General features: G+C 35.9%; 1 protein-coding gene across 3 annotated transcripts; it reads left to right on the top strand.

Annotated features, from left to right (window-relative positions):
• The first annotated feature begins 11418 nt into the window (after positions 1–11418).
• LOC149575771 (alpha/beta-Hydrolases superfamily protein) lies at positions 11419–14943 on the top strand. Of its 3 annotated transcripts, none has more exons than XM_089815557.1 (5): positions 11419–11821; positions 12078–13485; positions 13703–13795; positions 14266–14333; positions 14433–14943. In XM_089815557.1, exons 2-5 carry the CDS (start codon positions 12865–12867, stop codon positions 14566–14568), a joined length of 918 nt encoding a protein of 305 aa, XP_089671683.1. In that variant the 5' UTR covers positions 11419–11821; positions 12078–12864; the 3' UTR covers positions 14569–14943. The 3 variants fall into 3 exon arrangements, with proteins under 3 accessions (XP_089671683.1, XP_089671684.1, XP_089671682.1); XM_089815558.1 differs by having other exon boundaries at positions 11421–11821; positions 12702–13485; XM_089815556.1 differs by having other exon boundaries at positions 11421–13485.
• Positions 14944–15523: the final 580 nt, after the last annotated feature.

Below are 15523 nucleotides of genomic sequence, written 5' to 3'. Positions count from 1 at the left end.
TTTCGAATTTGTCTTTGAATCCAATTATATGACGAGATGCTCCACTGTCTATTATCCATGTATTTTTGTTGGTATTTAGTTCACTTGATAGGGCTAAATAGAATGCTAGATTTTCATCCTTTACTTTTGCTAAGATAGCTTGAATTTTCTACCTTTTCGGGTAGACTATGTGAGTGTGACCAAATTTGTCACATTTGTAGCACTATACTTTGGACCAATCTCTTTTCTTGTATGTTTGATTTCCTTTTCCTCTTTTCCTTTTGAATTGACCCTTCTTCCCTTTATTATTTGTATTTGTTTGAAGGGCTTGGATTTATCCCTCTTGATTTGAACTAATTCCTCTTGAAATCAGTCTTGACTCTTCTTGTGTGTAGCCATTCTTAAGTTGGTCGAATTTTGATAGTTTAGGTCTAGAGCTCATTCCATAGATAAAAGTTTCCCTGGATACGGGTAACCCTTTAAGGTCCATTAGAGATAGTTCTATACTCGATTTTTGATGGTTGCAAGTTGGTCTTTTAATTATGCAATTATTAGGAAATAAGATGTAATAGTCTCTCCATTGTTCATTTTGATATATAATAGTTGTTCTTTCAAGGTGAGCAATTTGCTGGTATTATTGATTTCAAATGTGTTTTTAATAGTCATGAACATTTCATAGGTAATTTTGAAATTTGATATGGATGGAAGTATGTTATCTTTAACAGGATCTATGATGATCTTCATAACTTTATTATTATAGACAAGTGTCTTGGTGAACACACACACACACACACACACACACACACACACACACACACACACACACACACACACACACACACACACACACACACACACACACACACACACACACACACACACAAAAGCACACAATAGGTAAGTGTCTTGAAGCGAAATTTTTATAGACAAGTGTGCAGGCGTATGGTGGGACCGTGGCCAACCTAGCGAGCAATCAACATAATTTTGATCAAGTCAATGCATGACTAAAGATGATGTGGCAACTGATCAACGAATAGAAAAGTGACAGCTGGCATAGATTTCAAGGTGCTGACGTGGAAGGATTGACCCATGGCAAGTTGTCATAAAGTTTGATGATGTGGCGAATGGTGACAACATGCGACATAGCAACATGATGACATCTGTTCAGAGCAGTGATGTGGCTAGCTAACACGTGGCATACAAATCGAGGCAGTGAGTTGGTAGGACCTAACATGTGGAGCAATGTCACTATGTTGTGATGACATGATGATCACTAAGGTGGCTTCGTAACAAAGTGACGTCATGACACATAGCATATGGACAGTTTCAGATCAGACACACAAGATTTTGCCATGTGGCGAAGATCAATGAATGTTGCTAAGTCACCATGAGAAGATGCACGCTGGTTAAGCAAACCGACATGGCGACCCAATCAGAAGACAACACATGGCATAATGTGGCAGCATGTCAAGAGTGATGTGGCAGTTTGTGGGCGAATCAACAAGCACCACGTGGCACCTAGGTGGTAGAAAGCTTAGTGGGATGCTGATAGGATAGGTGACTATGCATGGACGAATCAATCAAAGAATGACACGTGTTAGGTTGGTTAAGAAGGGTTTGACTCAAAATGGAAAAGGTGGGAAAATTTAGAAATTCAACAAATAATAATTTTATTATTTTCCCAAAAAAATTGAACATGCAAGTCTTTTAACTAATTGGGTTTATATTATAAAGTTTAAACTTTATAATAAATTGAGATATTTGCAAAAAAATCAATGGTCTATTCATCCATTCGACCTGCAACTTCTTTTGAACGCCTAGGGCATGTCCTGGAGGCAAACATAGGACGATTATATATTGTCGAAAAGCTCTTGGAGTCTACTTTTTGTTTTTTTCATCAGATTTTGCACATGTATCAATGAGTGAAAGTTATACCTAGTGTTGTTCGAGGTGCTCCAATCCTAACTGTGTTATGTTTAAGTAGTTTCCTTTTTAGTTTGTGGTAAAGTGGTGAAATGGGTATGCATTGGAGAGGGTCTTGCTAACAATGTTATTTTGTCTCCAAATTAGTTTGGTGAAGGTTTTGGCAACATTTTGGCACCATATCTGATATTTTATCAGAAAGGGGTTTCTCATCATTCGAAAAGAGATATTTGCAAGTTTTTTGGGCATAATGATGAGATTTGATCTGGTTTTCAGTGGTAGAGAGATGAGAGAAGCTTTGTTTCAGCAATGGATGGAGATTCAAGTGGACAAGTGTCAGTTTCATAATAGATTTGAGATTTTCATTCTCCTATATCTTCTCTTTCTTTATCTCTCTATAGGGTTGGATGTTGTTGGTTCCAGACTATTGAGCAAGGCTCTAGCTATGATTCCATTATTTTTCATCAATATTCTCTCTTGTATGAACACCAACAATGGAGTTGTAATGTATAGTTCTTATCTATTGTGTGTCTCTTGAGTTATTTTCATGCATCTTGAATGTATTTGCTTCAAAGAAATGAATACAAAAGCAACAAATGAACTTATTTTCACTCTAGTTCTTGTCTCCTATCTCTGTTGTTTGCAACCTTTTGTGTTTTTTGATCAAAGACTATATATCTCAGTTGCAATTCATTTTGTTTTGTATTCCTTGATGTGTTTTGCCATTGATTCAAAGAATCAAGTAAATGCTTGATATATCTTGACAGGGTTGCAAATTTCATGGAAGGATCTGACGAGTATGAGATTTAGTTTGAAAATAGATGTCTGATTCACAAAGTGAATGGATAGATCACCAATATCCTAATGTATGTGGTAATTTTTGGAATACCCAATGGATAGGGCACTAATCAGTCATAAGATCTGCATGTTTCTTGTTGTTTCATATTTGGGTTGTGCTAATATCAATCAATTAATCAAAATCATTTTTCCTTTCATGTCGTAGAGCTGAAAAGTATATCCACACTTAGCTTGTCAATCTCATAGGTCATGTTATTAGCTATTTCATGTCTTTGTCATTCCATGAGCATAGAAGGATTTGGGGTTTTCATCTGCTTAATACAAATTCAAATTTATGTTTTGGCAACTAGTACCATATGGATGAATCTGAGGTCTATCCACCTAGGTTTTACAGAGCCTGAAGAGAAGGAGTTCAACCTTATAGTGGACTCGGGTTCTAGACAAATTGCGTCCATCATAGAAGATAGCTGCCCTTAGATGCATTTTGTTTTAGCTACTTGGTAGTTAAAATCACTGTTAAATTAGGAGCCAACAAGCTTGAGACCCCCAAGCCTTCTAGGTAAACAACACCATTCCCATTTTACAAAGTGTCTTCTCTTAGAGCCCATGCCCTCTGACCATAAAAAATCCCTTGAAATCTTTTCAAGAAAATTATTTTGATATTTAGCAAATAACCATGTGGAGGCAAAATAAAGATGACGAGAGGACAACACAACTTGAACTTTACTAGCAAGAGAGAGGTAATGGGTATGCCATTTCATATGCTTCTTGTTAATCTTACTATAAATCCAATCCCACATGTCAGAGATAGATGTATCTCTGGACAAGGGAATACCACGTGATACATTACAATAGTTCTTGGACTAGCCCAATTCCATCCCATATTGGTCAACCAGTTAGGGGACAAGTCTGATCAGCCCAAAATTGAAGACTTATGTGGGGCTACTTTAGCTCCAAATGCCAAGCAAAATAAGTTAAGGCTGTGAAGGGCCTTAGTAAAATTTTCTTTAGAAAGCTCTAAAAACAAAGCAATGTCATCAACGAATTGAACATTAATTAGTTCTTTCGAGTTACGGAGAGTAATGCCTCTAATAGGAGTACCAAACAAATTATCTATGAGAATATAAATCAAAGCATCAACAACAATCACGAAAAGGGAGGTGGCAATGGGACACCCTTGTCTTATGGATATTTGAAGGAAAATAGGATCATAAAGCTCCCCATTCACATCAATCACTATAGAAGAATCTTTGAACATAATTTCTATCCACTTGGAGAAGTAAAGAGGAAACCTAAAAGCTTTGAGCATGCCAATAATGAATGGCCAGTCAACCCTATGACACGCCTTCTCAAAATCAAGTAGGATCATGGCCACATTTTGCCTCTTTGCCTTTTCCCAATGCATGGCCTCCCAACCAGTGATAAGATTCTCCAAAACATATTTGCCCTTGATGAAACATGTTTGTGTAATAGAGACAAAGTTCTTTATGATTTTTGCAATTCTTCTAGCTAATACTTTATCAATGATTTTATAAGATAGATTAAGAAGGGTAATAGGTCTAGTTCTTAACCAAGGATTTGCCACCACTTTTGGGAAGCACTTTTATGACTTCTTTGTTCACATCACCGCCCAAAGATTCACATTCAAATGCATCATTATAGAAGCTCATGAGTTCCTCTCCTATCCATTTAATATTTTCTTTATAAACTCTGTTGAGTTCCCATCAAGTCCTGGAGATTTCTCATTAGCCATTGACTTAATGACCCCTATCATTTCATCTATTGAGATGCTTCTACTAATATTATCAATGTCCAGAGCTAATAGATTTTTAGGGATCATATTCAAACAACAATTCAGAGCTTCTTGCTGCTCCTGCCTATACTTAGATGAAAAAAGCTTAGAATAGAACTTCAAGAAATCCCCTGTAATCAAAGTAGGGTCATTAATTTTACCCCCCTCAATCTATATATCCTCAATCAATTCTCTCTTGAGTTAGCTCGAATGATATTAAAGAAATATCTTGATCCTATATCCCCTTCTTTCAACCAGTTCATTCTTGGTCGAATTCTTTGGCCTTGAATCCTGTATCTTTGTAGAAATCTAAGTTGATGTTTAGTAGAAATCAGTAATTGCTTAAGAATGACATCTTCCCCTTTACTCTGAAGCTTTAATTCAGTCTCATTAAGGTGAACTTGTAATTCATTTTCCACCTTATTTCTTTCATTTGTGAGTTTTTTTTCCAACACTTTGATAAACTTTCATCCAAAAATCAACTAAAAGGTCCCATTGTTCAACTGGTCTCTTGGGATGAGCACACATCTTAGACATATATTTCACCATTCTAATAACATATTTGGTATCAGAGTCCTTTAGAAGAGATGAATTCAACTTGAAGAGTTTGGCTCTAGAGTTTCTACAACTATCAATACCATCATGATAAAAAACAATCATACTCTAGATAGGGGAATGATCAGAAAGGGAGGCAAGGAAGACTTCTAGTGGAAAGTGTCCTCCCTTAGCCTAAAAGGAGAAGAATGAGGAGTCATCATATACCCTATCTAGTCTGTAGAAGGCTCTATTCTTGCTCCCTTGATTATTGCACCATGTGTACCAGAGGTCTATAAAATCATTCTTCCTTTGCTCAAGAGGGTCAAAGAGGTTAAAACATCTTTTGAATTTAAGCTAGAAATATTATTCATTACCCTTCCAAGTGTTTTAACCCTCCCTGTTTATCAAAACCATATTCCACCATATGAAAGTCTCCAAAAAAGACCCAATATGGTTTAGGGAGTCATGAGGAGCGCATCACCTCCAAAGAGTATCTCTCTCTCTCTCTCTCTCTCTCTCTCTCTCTCTCTCTCTCTCTCTCTCTCTCTCTCTCTCTCTAATTATTTGGGGCATAGATGTTACAAATCCCAACCAAGTCTTCATCACATTTGAGGATCACCCAAAGAGCTCTTTGACATGGAGAGAATGCATGATCCAAAATATAGTGAGCCCAATTAGGGCCTACAAGAGTGGAAATTCCACCTTTCCCTCTCTCATGATTGGAGTGAAATCCTAAAGCTTTATCCCAACCTTCAAGCAGAAAATTGGTCCTTTATTTCTCAAATTTTAATTTCCATTGATTTTTCCATTTTAGGCTTCTTAGTAATATGGGACCCATCCAAAGTCTTCTTGTGTTTTTTGTAGTTACCATAACGAGTAGAAGGAGGGGATGATTGAGGGGTGGGGGCTGTAGAGAAACCCCCACCACCAGTTTCAGTAGGATTTTGCGGGCCCTAATTATCAATTAAGGCAATGCAATAGGGAGGAAAAATGGAAAGGTGAAAGTTATAGAGTCAAAGGATAAGATCTTGCTGAAGGATAGTGAAGCTTTTAACTTTCTTCCTTCTATCCCTAAGCTCCATAATAGTGGCTTCCAAATCATGTAAAATGAAAAATGGAATGACGACTTCATCATGATGCCTAAAATGATTCCAAAGAGAAAAATGGTAAAAGTAACAGATACCAAATCTTCCTTCAAGGGTAAGGTGCTTCATGAGCATACGACATACCTCATCTTAGGGCTTTGGGAGGTCTTCACGACTTAACCCACCTCTAAATTTCATGGGCTCTTCATCCTTTAAAAGAAAATTGCTCAAGCTCATTTCATCAAACACCTTCGTAACTTTCTACCACTTCCTTCCTTCCATGGATAACCCCATTTCCATAGCAATACTCATTCACTTGAAAAGAGATACCACTGATTGTGACCCATTTATCCATCCAGGAATTGGCCTTGAGAAGAATCATTATCGTCATAACCCACCATGGCTTCCATGAACATAACCAGTCCTCCTTCAGTCATAGCCATCCAAGTGCATGATTTTCGTACATAATCCTCAATCCTAGACGCTTCAATTCACACCATATCACACCCATTTTAGAATCTTGATCATAATTCTTAGAATGCTCCAGATTGACAAATTTGGTAATTACCTTACTCCAATAACTTACCTTAGAAAAAATTCCCTCGTAGAAATCTTAGTACTGCAGTGAATGAAATGATTAAAGATGCCATAATTATAACACAGAGTGGTAGAGTTAATGCAATAATCCCGTCTGTCATCTACTCATTAATTCTCATAATGATAATATAATATGAGTTCAAATTCACCATAACATTATTTAAATTATTCTAAATTATTCCAATCTTTCTTTGTGCAATTTAAATTTGAATATAAGGGCATATCTTGCTTAAAAGTAAGCACCACTAAAATTATCCAATAATGGAATTCCATCGTAAAGTTGTTCATCATTCCCTTTGTATGATAATTGGTTCCCCTTCAATAAGGGCTCAAACCTGTGCTACTAGAGTGTCCATCTACTACCAACACCTTAATCCTTGGACTTGTAGTCCCAAGCTTGCCATAGAATCTGCAACAACATTGCCTTCTCTGTAGATGTATTGTAGATCATAGCTTTCCAACTTGGCAAGGAGGTTCTAGATGTCTCCCATAATGCCATCTATTGACCAAGCTAGGTCCATACAACCCTTCATCGTGTCCACAATGACCTTAGAGTCTCCTTCAGTACTGATGTGTTTCCATCCTAAGATGACAACTAGTTTTAACCCCAAAAAAGCACCTTAGCCTCTGCCACATTGTTAGAGCAATTACCCAAATCTCTCACATTTGCCATCAGCTGGTGACTAGCCAAGTCGCTTACTATACCCCCACCAACAACACGTGCATTCCTCGCAACTCCATGAAAGTTGAGTTTCAATATGAGATGAGTGGGAGACACCCATTTAGTGTTCCTCCTTTCTAGGGACTTTGAGCTATTATAAACATGAAAGGATTCTCTGACTTTCCATCTCATAGCTATCTTCTATTCACTAATTGACAGAAAGGTCTAGGGGGTCTTCCACTTACTATACTCTAAATTCTCCTTTAACAACTTGAATTTTATATTGGCCACCACTTCCTCCAGGGTCTTAGCTTCCCTGAATATCCAACTATTTCTCTCCTTCCAGATTCCCCAACAAACATTAGGGGGAACCATTTTCCATACTAGTCTAATCAACAAAGTCATAGAAGGACAATCCTAGTTTAAAACAAACTGTTGTAAATCGTTTTGGAAGACCCTTTCTGAAGGAAACCTCTGAAGGGTAAGGTGCTGGACTTTTAAAGTGAAGGGGAATTTTTAGGAAGATATGTTGTATACTCTCCTCCTCAACCTTGCAAAGATAGCAACTATTTGGAACTTGGAATCCTTTTTTCTTAGATTATCAATTGTGAGTATTCTTCCATGTAATGTAATCCACCAAAAAAATTCCACATTAGGATTAAGTTGGTTGTTCCAACCTTCCTTACTGCTAGGGTAGGGGGGGCTTGATCTCTTGCAAACAACATGAGGTAAGTTGTCTTGCCTGAGAAGTTCCCGTTGGTAGTTCTATTCCAAATAAGCCTATCTTCCCCCAAGAACTGCTTAATTCTATATGAGTCCAAGATCTCCATTAGTTCCTTAGCCAGAGGTCTTAGGTAAATAGGGATTACTATTAGAAATAGATAAAACTAAGAGTTGTGGGGGGGGGATCAGTATTCTACAAACTTTTGCCCACAACTAAATATTGTTAATTACTTTATAACTTGCATATGAAAGTAAACCAATGCAGCTAAACAATAAATATAACCATACACAAAGATAATTCATAACACCACTATTTTTTAACCAGGGAAACCCTGGCCAAGGGAAAACCCTGGTGGCGATGATACCCACTAGATGATTCACTAAACAATAGAATCTTGTTTAGGATATTGACTCTGTTAGGAGTATATGAAGTACATATAGTGTCTCGAGTCCTTGTTAAAAGCCTCAACCCTATTAGGAGTTGGTAGAACAAATACAATGTATGCAAGAAGGGCCCACTGCCCTAACATGCAATTATATAATTCAGTTCTTCATAGGAATAGATATACATACTATAGTTTCTATTTGTTGTACTTCACACTTGCTCTAATCACATATCAGATGTAGTTCACATATCATTGACTTCACATCAATCATAGATCATGCATATGTCATATAGTTCATCACATATTGCACATATCTTTCACTTGCATAACACACTTATCTTCACGAGATAAGATCTTTACTTATACCTCACATCTTCATGATTCTTTCCTCAGTCGGCCTTCGTGTCTTCACACGCTTGACATAATATAAAATAAATTATGGAATAATATCCACATAGTTGGCTCATCATGACTTAGTAATTATTTCATAACGAAAATAATTCCTCAAGTTGTACAATTCAATTCTCTACTATGCATTGTTTTGTTCTGTTAAATACCTGCACTAGTATTTCAACCATATCTCACGTCGTATTGTCCGTACACACATGCACACAGGTACACGCCATCAAAATACTATCATAGAGCTTCCCTTAACTACACATAAGCTAATTCTCAACGAGTCATCCGTACACATCACATCTATTCTCCGTGTTGCTGCAAACTGTCTAACACTTTAGACAATTTTCTATCTCTAAATGCATAAATGAAATACTGAATAAATGTTACCATAAATGACAACCATCAATACATCTATCTGACCATATTGCCAACAATTACCTCCTATGAAATTCTTTTCCATTTCCTTTGTCTAGTATTGTAACCACTAACCTTTTCCCCACAAGCTTGCTTTAAGATTTCCTCTAGTTGGCCAAATTTACTTTGGGATAAAGGTTTACCTTCAAGCTAGTTATCCTCCCAAAATCTTATTCTATTTCCTTTACCAACCAACTAACGCAACCCTTCTCCAAGATTTTTATTTTTATTTTGAATCAAGTTGTTCCATATTTTAGAACTCGACGACCAATCATTATCCTTGAGACAATACACAAAGTGGGTATTGTCGAGGTACTCAACTTTCATAATTCCACACCAGCTCGCTTCATTCTTAGCCAACCTCCACCCAACCTTTGTAAGAAGAGCTCTATTGAGATTTAACGTCTTTCTAACTACCAGTCCCCCTTATCCTGGGGTTTGCATACTATATCCCAGTTAATAAGGCTTAGTCTATTCTTTTCTTCATTCTTATTCCATAAAAAAATTCTTTGAAGCTTCTCCAACTTGTCGGCCATACCTTGAGAGATTTTGAAGAGAGGGAGAAAGTACATTGGCACTTGTTGAAGAGACGTAGTTAATAATTAAAGCTTTCCAACACTACTCAATAACTTACCTTTCCATCTTGCTAATTTCTTTTGCATTCTTTCGAAGACAATGTTCCAAAATTGGTTGGAAACTTCCTTAACTATCAGGGGGAGACCAAGGTAGGCATCCAGAAGACCAACAAATTGACATCCCGTAATATTAGTTATACACCTTTGAAGATCTTGGTTAAACCTCCACTTTCCCCATACATTTTGTCCACAAAGTTAAAGATAATTGAATTGAGACATAAACTTGTAATTTTTTTGATATGAGGAATTCATTCTATCACTTGGTTATAATTTACAAACCCTAATATGACATCAAATGTAGTAACAGTTCCCATCTCTTCACACTTTGTTTCTTTACAATTTCAATAAAAGATAATGATTCCTTAACATAGGAGGAAATGTTTCTTACAAATGGTATAATTTTCTTGCTAGCGAGAAATTGTTTTCTGAAAACTAAGTATGTACAAAAATTGTATCATAAGAATACAATGAAGGATGATTCAATTTGAAAATGTGTTACTCCTCAATGTCGAGGAATCAATAGTATTAACATCTGATCTTATGAGAGATCCTTCCTTGTGTATATTAGTTTAATTATAGATCCTTAGAGTTATCTCGAATTTTGGTAGAAGCCATTTCTTAATTATTTCCAAAAATCCTGGAATTCAATGTTTACCTAACTTTATTAATGACATTTCTTGTAATCTTATGGTAACTCCCAAAATATAATTGATATTTCATTTTAATTGAAGAGTATATTAAATCAATCATGTTTTCTACACTCCCTAACCTTAACCATGATGATATTGTTTGAGGTTTTGTTTTAATTTTTTTCATGAAACATTTTCATCTTTTGAAAAGTTTGCATGATGATCTTGTATGTTTAAGAAAATGAGCATATTATTGTATAATCTCTTCTCTTTCAATTTCTAGTTATCCATAAACTATGTAATCAATATTCACAAGACTGGAACTAACTATAATTTATCATTATAAAATAGTAAGATTTAAGTCTTCATTTAATAACTTAATCATTAACATATAAACAAATTCAACAAAAATATCACACTGTTATAAGATTTCTCAATGCCAATTAAAGATATTTCAAACTCTTTTTCATAAAATACCCAAAATTATTAATACAATTATTTTAATCAACCATAAAAAATATATCAAATATCTTCTTAAATACAAATGATTTTCACTAGAAAACTGCACAAAATAAAATAAGGAAAAGCTCAAAAAAAGGATCAAAGAAAAAGACAAAAGAAAAACCATTGAACGCTTTAAACTTATAAAATATATTCCATGCGTATAAGGCTGAAAGAAATGTTACATTACAATACCTTTAAATAACTGCAATTCATTTTCCCTAGTAAGAAGAACAAATAAAAAGTTACTAATAAAAACATATTTATATTTGGAATGAAGAAAATTCTTTTTATAATATATTAAAAAATTTATAAAATACTAAATTTGGCTTTATATACAAATTAAAATATGAAAGATCACAATCTGAAAACCCTGTTTCTAATGGACCAACATGAATTTTAACACCAAAAAGTGTCTGCAGAAATCTCATTACAATCCTCATCTCTACCCAATTACCTTGTATGAAAACTGAATTACAATTGGTTTCTAGCCCTATTAAAAAGTATTCCGTTTGGAGTTTTCCCGTTGGACACAAACTAGGTACAGGAAAGTTCCGCCCAACAAAATTAGTACACCAGACGGCTTGACGTCAGATGTGGAATGATTCACAGCTACAGTGTAACCTGATCGGACAATATCCTTCTGCAAATGAAGAGGCCTTTCAGTGATCCTGCAAACCGTAAGGCCTTCCAGGTTGGAGACAATTCCAGTGATTCTGCAAACTTGGAGGCCTTCCAGGATTGGGACAATATGTTTTAAATGTAAGAATTCTTCCCTCAACTGAGATTTTTAATGATGTGGGTTTTTATAATATCCTTAACGAAAGCTTTACTTGGCGGCCCTTAATTTAGTACCTCGTGACCCAGCTTTCTATCATTGCGGTATTGGTTTATCCAAAGATTCCTCTGTAGTCGGAGACACTCAATAGCTTTGGATTCATATATTTGGCCCTACTTCTGATTCATTGTTTATCTGGACTATTCTGATTCAAGGGCTGGAATTTTTCTTTCCCTACAGTGAGGAGTGTACGGGCGACAGGCAATTGTTTATTTGGAGCAAATACAGATTAGAATCACTCCTGAAGATTACATGCCCTTATTAGTATTTGGAAGTCGCTCCTTAGTTTTGGATTGAATCGCCCTAGCTTCTCAGAAGGATAGAATTGAGGCAGTACTTGTCTTTACAAGAATTTGTCAGCAATTCCCCGACTCCCTACTCATCCTTAAGTTTCTCGTTTGTTAGCATAAGCGACCGTTACAATTTGCCCCAGCTCTATTCCGTACCACCAGCGATTTAGGCTCATAGGTTTGCGTCAATATAGGAGTGTAAACAACTGCAATTTTCCATAATTTCTTCTAGTGGTAAGATTAGCTTTATCTAATTCAGGTTGTCATGTGAGGCTTTCCTGCAACTGGCTTTGAATTTGCAACCTTGACCTTACTTTTTGTCTGGAACCTCGGAGACGTTGGAGTATACTATATTTTATTTTCTTGCACAATTTTACTACAACCGCTCATTCTTGCAAGTTCCTGTCATTTGCAATTTGTAAGTTTTGGTATTTATACTACCCTCAATTGGAGGCAGAGGCATTTTTATGTTTTACAAGTGAACCCTAACGAAGAGCATGACTGGCAATTTCAGATTTCTCTCTCGAATTTCTCATTGATGCACGGATACCCTCCCATCGATTGAGCTTCTACTATCAGGGCAATATGTCTTTTTTGTATGCATTCAATCGCACCACACTGTAGATTCCATCTTCACCTCTGGTGCAACAAAAAATTAAATTTCTAGTCTCTCCACTATGGCAGGCTGTTTTAGTTTCACAGATTTTAGAGACCAATGTTACCGCATATCCTTTTTGAGTGCTGGAATGCAGTCAAAACTTATGGATTTGGGTGATGGAACCACAATGCATTGTTGGGTTCCCAAAAAGATCACAGATAAACCTGCTTTATTGCTCATTCATGGGCTAGGAGCCAATGCAATGTGGCAATGGAGTGCCCAGATTCGCCCTTTTAGTGTCTACTTCAACATATATGTTCCAGATCTCCTATTTTTTGGGAAGTCTTATACAATGAGGCCAGAGAGGACAGAAATGTTTCAAGCGCAATGTGTAATGAAAACTTTAGAAAATTTAGGAGTTACCAAGTACCATGTGGTGGGAGTAAGTTATGGAGGCTTTGTCGGTTACAGCTTAGCACATATGTACCCAGATGCAGTTCAGAAGTTGGTCCTCGTTGCTTCTGGAGTTTGTCTGGAAGAGAAGGATTTGCAGGAAGGGCTTTTCAAGATATCTGACTTGACGACTGCTGTAAATATTTTACTGCCACAGACTGCTACCAATCTGAAGACATTAATGAAGATGTCCTTTTTCAAGGCTCCTAAAATGGTCCCTTCATGTTTACTCAAAGATTTTATACTAGTAAGTTTGGTTATGTCTCGCTGTTTTGCTTGTATTTGTTCAAATTATTTAGAATTTTTAGATTTCAGACTAGTAAGTTTGGTTATGTCTCTCTCTTTTTGGCTTGTATTTGTTCAAATTATTGAGCATTTGTAACTTGCTACTGATGTATTTTAGAATGTTCTCTTGGATGCAATATTGATTCAGTGCAAAGTTTCTCGTTTTCCCTTTATTTTAGAAAATGGTTATAGACAGAAGAGAGGAGAGGATTGAGCTGGTCAACCACTTAATTGCGGGCAAAAAAGCTTCTGATCTTCCAGTTATATCTCAGGTAAAACATAAGATGGAACAAGAAGTTTCTCAGTTTTTAGTATTGTGAAATGTGTTAACCAATAAATTAAGCAGAGACATTTCATGAGACAAACTTGATTTTCGTAAAGGCTATTCTCGTCTTTTAAGGCGGTCAATCTCCAAATTTGTGGTATTTTTATTTGTTTTTTAGAAGCTACTAAAGAGTTCTAGGTATCTCACCCCATTTTGTCCATAGCAGGCTATGCATGTTTTGTAGTCGAGCATATCTTTTTTGAAAATGGTCAAGTATATTAATAAATATTTAAAAACTATTGGTACAAAATTCTAGTCAACCTATGTTAGATGAAATTTGATCCAAACATTCTGTAAACCATAAAAACAATGACAATATTTATACTCTATTCTTGTTGCAAAGGCAAAGAGCAAATTGTTATTGCTTTATATCTCACTTTTCATACAAATAAATGAATTTTATCACTTCCCCTGCAGGAAACATTATTGATCTGGGGTGAACATGATCAGATATTTCCACTAGAGCTGGGATACAGATTAAAGAGGTATGCACTCCAAACTTTTGCATATATCTACATTGTTTATAAATTATTATTTGTTTGACACTCTTCATTGATCACATTGATTCGGCTCAAATATACCAGGCATCTGCTAGACAAGCCAGATCTAGTTGTGTTTAACAATGCCGGTCATGCAGTTCACCTGGAGAAAGCAAACAAATTCAACTCCCAGCTAAAGAAATTTCTTCTTGCTTCTTCACAGAAGTCAACTCCCAGCTAAAGAAACTTCTTCTTGCTTCTTCACAGTATTATGATGCCAAGACTGCTAAACATTTCTTAGAATAATTATATATTTGGGAAGATTTTTATGATGATGAATCACTGGGTGTGATTCAAAATATCGAGAGAAGCTCTCAATCAGAATTCTCTGGTAGTTGAACTCTCGAACCAAACCAGAAACTTGTATCCTGCACCTATTGCTTGTTCCCATTGTTGGCCTGCCTTGCAGTTGCATGTGAGGTCTCCAGATAAAAGAAGTTTTAGGTGAAGTTTCCTAGCATTATAATACATTACTGGGAAGCCTCCCTGTTAAATTGGGAAATTTCCTATACATGTCTCTTAAATGTTTTGAATATAAGTTACAGTGAGCTTTTCATCTGGTGTTAATAACTGACTGATTAGATCTCAATGCACTAAAGAGAGTGCAATCTTTTGCCTTTCTTTGTATGAGTCATTTAAACATTAAGAGATTGCCATCTGAAAGGTTTTCCCGTCTAGTAATAATGACTATACTAATTAGATTTGTTCTTTAGCACATTCGTTATAAAATTACAAGAAACCAAAATTAACTAAATTTTTAATAAAAAGAGGTCTAATGGACCAATTCCCATGCAAATATTTATTGATGATGCTTTTGCTTTCCAGAAATATTGATATTGGTTTACAGATGTGGTCATCCCAGTTCTCACCATGTGAATTAGATTCTGCCTTTTACAGATTGGCAACCGAATGATTACGCCATTTACAATAAAATGGTATCAGCCAAAATACGCTGTATTTAAGAACAGTCAATTTGAGGAAGTGGATCACAAATGAGAAAATACTTTAAAGAGAATCTTGCAATATCGTTTCTTTTGTTCATGCTTCTGGATAAGATTGTGTGTGCATTTTTTAGCATTAATGTTGGATCATACACAATGATCCATCATCAGGATGAGAGAGCTAAGAATCCGAAA

The sequence above is a fragment of the Cupressus sempervirens genome, chromosome 2, assembly GCF_028749045.1.
Source record: "Cupressus sempervirens isolate cs-2001-9-10 chromosome 2, ASM2874904v1, whole genome shotgun sequence".
NCBI lineage: Eukaryota > Viridiplantae > Streptophyta > Pinopsida > Cupressales > Cupressaceae > Cupressus > Cupressus sempervirens.
The sequence above is the reverse complement of the archived record's forward strand: the minus strand, read 5'-3'. Positions and strand labels throughout refer to the sequence as shown.